Below are 8,235 nucleotides of genomic sequence, written 5' to 3'. Positions count from 1 at the left end.
GAAATAGCGAGGTCGGTACCAATAAAATATGGTCATAAAGTCTGACTACTTCACAGTTAATCCTTTTTCTAATAATCTAAGGAAAGGTAAACACCATCTAGGAATATTCTGGTAAAGAAAGTGGGGTAAATAAAAAGAAGCAGTTTAAAAGGTATTCTTCTGACCATCATACTTTATTTTTAATACAGATAGGTAATAAAATAAAAGGTACCCAGATATCTTTCAAACAAGAATACATTTTCTGTATATCAAGCCATCACTTACAGATTAACACTGCAAAAAATTTGCATTAATAACTCTTAATTCATTTACATAAAATTATATGAAATAAACAAAATTATATGTAGGATGAGAACCAACAAATAAGAACCAATTCAAAGTTCTAAGATCTTATTTCTGTATTAATTCCTTCACAGTTCCAAAAAATCGCACCCATCTACAAAAAGAATGTAGGTAGTCTTAACACTGAACACTATGTACAAACTAACTTCATTTCTCTTAGTTACTGTTGATTCCATGGGCCTGGCCAACACATGCATTGTGATGCCAGTCAGAACTGCTATCCTGCTCCGCCAGGGGTGGCCCTTCTTTGCCCTGGAAGGAGGCATTACACCAACTCGTAGTATTTCCCAGTCTGGGGATCAAAGTAACAGTTCAGACATGGGTCATACAGCAGAGTCAGCACTTCCTCGTCCTCTTCTACACTCAGGTCTTCTCCACCTGTGGGAAGGGGAACCACTGTCATGTTAGCTGTTGGCCTGGCCTGTAATTCTTAAACTGCAACAGAGAAGGGCAAGGAAGCAGGAATCATCTTTCCTGGGAGACTGTCCTTATGCGGGCAGGATGTCAGTGCTGGAATGGAGGAGTGCTGCAGATGTGATAACTCTATACTTGCAGTGTAAGACAGAGAAGAAACGGTGATCACAGGGGCCAGATTCGCTATAAAGCACAAGAAAAATGAGCGTGGAGAACTGGCAGGGAGGAGAAAGGATTAAGGAAGAGGGCCAAAGGACTAAAGAGTTATGAGGATTAGGGATATTTGAACAGGATTCAAAATTTGATTATCACAGCTCTAGACTTCTTCATGGGCCAGAGCTGCACAAATGCCATACAGTGCAAATTAATAAAGAGCTCAATCCCCATTCATACAACCTAAAAAGACTACCAAATAAACATGAATTAAAATAATGTTTAGAAATAAGATACTCAAAGCATAGAACACAAATGGAAAACAATGTCAGATGATCTGTAATTTTATTAGTGGTATCAAGATCTGTCAAATTTGCTGGGAAAATGAACATGGCTTGATTTTTTTTTCTTGTGACAGCTATTTAGATGGTTTGGATGAAGAGAACACCTACCGCCTAAGTAATCAGCAAAGTTAGCAACATTTGGTTGGTTCTCAACAAATGGCATGGAATGAAAAAAAAAAAAAAAGCTTTACTAAGATATTTCCTGACCACCTTGTGTGTACCCAGTGTTGTGCTCAGTACTTATGTACTTGATGCCATCACTAGCACTAGCAAGCGAGTGCCTTCTGAGTACTTCTCAAAATCCATGTAATAGGCTTGGAGGCTGGGAGGGCAAGACCTCCTTCAGCTGGAGAGGACCAGAGCAGGCTCAGGGAGGAGGGGATGATTAAGACACTTGTCTCTCTTCCTTAGCACAGGCTACTAAGGACCAAAGAAAACCAAACCTTTGGGCTACAAGCTCACCAGGGTCAGTTCTGGAGGGGCTTGGATGGTGGGCATGGGCAGGGCTGACACAGAACAGAGGCTCAGTAAATACTGAGTACTTTTTGAAAGGGTGAATCAATGATTGTGAAACAAAGCTGGGATCTTAAGCGTCACTGCCCTGAGGAAGGGAAGGCGGTGGTAGTGGTGGTGGTGGTGGGACCTCACCTTACCCAGCCAAAACCAGATTAAGCTGGTGCATGGACACCATCAGGACAGTGACAAACTGGAGTTAAGGCCAAGGGAGTGGTGACAAAATGGTGGAGTGGGATTTTGAAACTGTACCACAGCCATTCCTCTGCCCATCCTTCTTCTAACCACCCCAAAACATTTAACGTGATCCTTCCCTGCCCCAGGCACCAAGCCAGGTGTTGGGGATATGAAGATATAAGAGAGAGGCCCTGTTTTCAAGGAGTTTGCAGTGATCTGGGGGAAACAAGAAATCAGCGGACTCTCTGGTGAGTTGCATGCAGTGCCAGCAGTTCTTAAAAAGTGGGGTTTAACCACAGCCAGCATCGTCCTCAATGGTGAAAAACTGAAACCATTTCCACTAAGATCAGGAACAAGACAAGGTTGCCCACTCTCACCACTCTTATTCAACATAGTTTTGGAAGTTTTAGCCACAGCAATCAGAGAAGAAAAGGAAATAAAAGGAATCCAAATCGGAAAAGAAGAAGTAAAGCTGTCACTGTTTGCAGATGACATGATACTATACATAGAGAATCCTAAAGATGCTACCAGAAAACTACTAGAGCTAATCAATGAATTTGGTAAAGTAGCAGGATACAAAATTAATGCACAGAAATCTCTGGCATTCCTATATACTAATGATGAAAAATCTGAAAGTGAAATCAAGGAAACACTCCCATTTACCATTGCAACAAAAAGAATAAAATATCTAGGAATAAACCTACCTAAGGAGACAAAAGACCTGTATGCAGAAAATTATAAGACACTGATGAAAGAAATTAAAGATGATACAAATAGATGGAGAGATGTACCATGTTCTTGGATTGGAAGAATCAACATTGTGAAAATGACTCTACTACCCAAAGCAATCTACAGATTCAATGCAATCCCTATCAAACTACCACTGGCATTTTTCACAGAACTAGAGCAAAAAATTTCACAATTTGTATGGAAACACAAAAGACCCCGAATAGCCAAAGCAATCTTGAGAACGAAAAATGGAGCTGGAGGAATCAGGCTCCCTGACTTCAGACAATACTACAAAGCTACAGTAATCAAGACAGTATGGTACTGGCACAAAAACAGAAAGATAGATCAATGGAACAGGATAGAAAGCCCAGAGATAAACCCACGGACATATGGTCACCTTATCTTTGATAAAGGAGGCAGGAATGTACAGTGGAGAAAGGACAGTCTCTTCAATAAGTGGTGCTGGGAAAACTGGATAGGGACATGTAAAAGTATGAGATTAGATCACTCCCTAATACCATACACAAAAATAAGCTCAAAATGGATTAAAGACCTAAATGTAAGGCCAGAAACTATCAAACTCTTAGAGGAAAACATAGGCAGAACACTCTATGACATAAATCACAGCAAGATCCTTTTTGACCCACCTCCTAGAGAAATGGAAATAAAGACAAAAATAAACACATGGGACCTAATGAAACTTAAAAGCTTTTGCACAGCAAAGGAAACCATAAAGAAGACCAAAAGACAACCCTCAGAATGGGAGAAAATATTTGCAAATGAAGCAACTGACAAAGGATTAATCTCCAAAATTTATAAGCAGCTCAGGCAGCTCAATAACAAAAAAACAAAGAACCCAATCCAAAAATGGGCAGAAGACCTAAATAGACATTTCTCCACAGAAGATATACAGACTGCCAACAAACACATGAAAGGATGCTCAACATCTTTACTCATTAGAGAAATGCAAATCAAAACTACAATGAGATATCATCTCACACCAGTCAGAATGGCCATCATCAAAAAATCTAGAAACAATAAATGCTGGAGAGGGTGTGGAAAAAAGGGAACACTCTTGCACTGCTGGTGGGAATGTGAATTGGTACAGCCACTATGGAGAACGGTATGGAGGTTCCTTAAAAAACTACAAATAGAACTACCATATGACCCAGCAATCCCACTACTGGGCATATACCCTGAGAAAACCATAATTCAAAAAGAGACATGTACCAAAATGTTCATAGCAGCCCTATTTACAATAGCCCGGAGATGGAAACAACCTAAGTGTCCATCATCGGATGAATGGGTAAAGAAGATGTGGCACATATATACAATGGAATATTACTCAGCCATAAAAAGAAATGAAATTGAGCTATTTGTAATGAGGTGGATGGACCTAGAGTCTGTCATACAGAGTGAAGTAAGTCAGAAAGAGAAAGACAAATACTGTATGCTGACACATATATATGGAATTTAAGAAAAAAAAATGTCATGAAGAACAGGGGTAAAGACAGGAATAAAGACACAGACCTACTAGAGAATGGACTTGAGGATATGGGGAGGGGGAAGGGTAAGCTGTGACAAAGTGAAAGAGTGGCATGGACATATATACACTACCAAACGTAAGGTAGATAGCTAGTGGGAAGCAGCCGCATAGCACAGGGAGATCAGCTCGGTGCTTTGTGACCGCCTGGAGGGGTGGGATAGGGAGGGTGGGAGGGAGACGCAAAAGGGAGGGGATATGGGAACATATGTATATGTATAACTGATTTAATTTGTTATAAAGCAAAAAAAAGAAAAAAGTGGGGTTTAACAGAAGAATGATTTAATCTGCCTTGCTTAGTAACATCTCAAATAGTAGAACCCCCGATGGTTTAGAAAGCACTTTCTCATGCAGTAGCTCATTTGACTGTTATGATCCTGTGAAAGAGGCAGGAATTATCGTGCCTGTTTTATGGATGAGGGAAACAGGGTCTGCAAAGTTAAACAGCTCATCTGAGGTCACTTGGTGAGTTAGAGGCAGAGTCAGGGATGAACTTGGGTTTCCAGATTCCCAGTTCAGTGTTCTTTTGACCATACCTGCTCGATCTTATTGTTAACACAATACTGGTGTAAAACATTCAGTTGGAAGCTATAACATTATGGGGATTTAAATGTGGAAAGTAAAAAATTGTAAAGGTGTCCTACATTTAAAGACATCAGTTTTGGAAACAAAAGAACTTTGATTTTTCATATTTCCAAAACCACTGACAAAGATGAGACAGTCCTTGTGGGAGGGGCAGAGGCAACTAGCTCAACAGGCCCAAAGGAGCTGAGCTTATTAACTCCAGAAAAGGGAAAGCTTGATGGAAGTGACAACAGCCCTTCTGGCTTCACGTATATAAAGGGTGGCAAGTGAATGGGAAATTAAGATGCTGTGGGGTTCCAAGAGAAAGCAACAGGATCAATGGGTGAAAGTTACAAAGAGCCAGATTTTGGCTCAGCACAAGGAAAAATTTTCTAGACACTGGAGCTGACCAGGAAATGGAACGTGAACTCTAGGGAGGGTGAAGCAGGGACTGGGGCAATCATTTGTGTGAGATTTTGTAGATGAACCCTGTGTAGGACAGGGGGCCATATCCAATGACCCCTATGGTGCCTTTGATGAGTTTTTGTGACTCTTGGCTGCAGTGGCTTCTTGCATCCTTGAAATATGATAGGACTTACAGCTAACGGCCACAATGACAGTGGTAGCTGACCTGAGCACCTCGCACAGTTTCTGATTAAGAACAGGAACTCAGAGAAGGCAGGCTGCCTTTCCTGTATTTTCTATTGTTACCTTAAGAGTGGTCCCTAGGGCCTTGCCTCCACCCTCCTCCTCTAAGTAGGAGAGGGTGGGAATGCTTTTCAAGTGGCTGTTTCATATTGAAGATGATCCCCTGGGTCACTTCTGCACATCAAAGGAGAGTGTGCATGTCCTTTACTTTCAGATATTCAATCCATCAACACTTCTATATTGGGGCTACTTCAGAGAACGGAACAAAATCAGGTGATCAATAAGTAACCACTGTGTGCTTGCTACGGGACTGAGCAGTCTGGTTATGGATGAGACAGCCTAGTTGTACATGTGACATACGCACACGAAACAAAAACAGCTACTAAAGATTAATGAGGAGTTAAACTGGGAGTGGCTAAGAGCACCCCTGGGCTCTAGAATCCAACAAACCTGGGGATGGATGGGAGCGCCGCTGCTCACCACCTGCATGCCCTTAGGCTGGTTACAGATTATTTTACCTCACTGAACCTTCGTTTGCTCATTTTTAAAATGGGAATAACCTTATTTCATAGGGCTTTGTGGACTAAGTTGGACACTGGGTAATATGCATAGCACAGAGCACATGGTAGTTGTTCAATAAATAATCACTACTATTACTATTAAGAATAATAACAATATAATAAATCATTAACTATAGGCTACAGCTTTTTCAGTAACTCAGAACAGCACTGATAAAGCTTAAATATAAAGAAAAGGCTTCACAGAGACAGGCAGAATGACATTTAGACAATGAAGTCAGACAGATCTGTGTCCAAATCCCATTTCTGCCATTTCACAGCTGTGGGACATTGAGAAAATTCACTACTCAGCCTCAGTTTCCTCATATGTAAAGTAAGGATAGTAACAGTACCTGCTACAGTACCTATGAGAACTAAATAAGATAACACTCAGCACACACACAGTGAGTACTCAGCAAATGTTATAATCATTATGGAAAACGTAAGATATCTGAGTTAGACACAACAGGGATATGTTCATTTATACCTCACTCCCTACCCCAAAACTATATCTGTTTGATTTTTTACTACTAAAAAAAAGGTTTGAATGAAACACAAAGCCCCCTACTAATTTTATACAGGACATTATAATTAATTCATCTTTAAATAAAAAGTTCTTATATCAAAAATCATGTATTTTTCAAAAAAGTAACACTAATTTTTTCCATCAGGTGTGATATTAAAACCACGTATTACTGAGGTAAATAATTATAAGTCAAATTTTCTCAAAGACCTGCCATCCAATGTCTTGTTTTTACTGCATCAACACATTGGGGGAAATTCTGACCTCTGGCACATAAGAGTTATATGCTATATAATTGTTTAGTGCATTCTGTGCTTGTACTTTCCAATAAGATAAAATTTTAAGCTGGTGTTATTAAATTAGAAAACTCAATACATTTTTACAACTAGTCAGGAGCCTTTCAAAATGAAAATAACCGTTGTAATGGGCCATGGGTCTTTATCATCCAACTGCAAAGGGATCAAGGTGGATCCAATTCATTAGTAGAGGTTTGGCTACATAATGCATGCAAACTGAAGCAATAACTGCTATAGAAATGCATTCGTTCCAATACATATCGCTGGAGAACTGGAACTTCATGCATTATAACCATGGGACTAAGGCAGGTTTTGTGGTTTTTAGTACTAAAGCTTTAAATGGGTGAATTTTAGAACTCTACTAACGATGACATTCATACAAAAATTGGGTGATATTATGTATAACTTTATATTGAAATAAGTGCTTTAAACTTGCACAGATGGTTTTGTTTTCATTATAACTTAATTTTCAAAGCCTCCAACTTACATCATTTTGCCACTGTAATCTCTACGTAATGAAACTATAATATTGTTAAGCAATTACCACTGTGATGTCAAGCAATGGGAAATGTTTTGAAAGGTAATTATTGTGCATGGGTATGGGGTAATTTTCAATTATATTCTTGGATAGTGCAGAGTTCGTTTTTCTCCCAAATGCTAAATTGCTCTATTTAAAGACTGGCTACAGAAACTCTAAAAGGACAAATTAACAAATAAAACCATTCTCTGCTACCAGACTAAGAGCATCAGGACAGGGGTCCAAATTACATTTTTACTCTTCTTCACATAATAAAGCCATTTCTAGTGAAATAAAATTGCCTTTCAGATAATAATCTATTTACAAACTTTCAGCTTCATCCACTTTGAAACTGGTTAACGGCAATAACAGAAGAAAAACCAACGGAGTCAGACCAAACACAGCAATATTACCTGCCCTCCCCTTGGTTAGATCAGTGTGAGCAGATAATTCCTCCAGTTCACCTTTTGAGTCAATTAATATAAATGCTTAATTATCTATATTTAACGCATTTTAACTGTAGATAATAGAAAACCTATATGCACAAGCTCAGTCTTCAAGCTTGAAAATAAATGATGTGGCACCAGTTTATCAGATTTAAAATCTCTGAATCAAGACACTGTACTTGATTTTCGATTTTCTGACGCTGCCATCTGGAGTTTTTTTTTTTTTTTTTTTTTTTTACAAGTTAATGCATTTTCTCTCTTATAGATCTTGAAAACTGATTGACTGTATCTTTATGTGCATACTAATACACTATTGTTTAAACAATTCAATGGTGACGGATCACCACTGGGAACAGTCAGCCTTCAGATCAATAAAGATGACATTTTAGATAAGATTCTGCTGAGCACCAGGTGCTTGCAAACTCTTCTACCAACTTATATCACAGTAGGGCAAAATTAACTTGCACTA

At 39.1% G+C, this 8,235-nt stretch overlaps 1 protein-coding gene across 6 annotated transcripts in view; it reads right to left on the bottom strand.

Moving 5' to 3' along the window:
- Positions 1-249: 249 nt before the first annotated feature.
- CFAP20DC (CFAP20 domain containing) overlaps positions 250-8,235 on the bottom strand; it is a 287,059-nt gene continuing 279,073 nt past the window's right edge. For all 6 annotated transcript variants that reach the window (XM_082639696.1, XM_082639689.1, XM_082639694.1 and 3 more), the window contains one exon: positions 250-720. In XM_082639696.1, the coding sequence (XP_082495822.1) occupies positions 608-720 (113 nt within the window). In that variant the 3' untranslated portion in view covers positions 250-607. The remainder of the gene's footprint in view (positions 721-8,235) is intronic.

Source organism: Mesoplodon mirus, assembly GCF_964341445.2.
Source record: "Mesoplodon mirus genome assembly, chromosome: 12".
Lineage (NCBI taxonomy): Eukaryota > Metazoa > Chordata > Mammalia > Artiodactyla > Ziphiidae > Mesoplodon > Mesoplodon mirus.
This window is presented reverse-complemented; position numbering and strand designations above follow the sequence as displayed.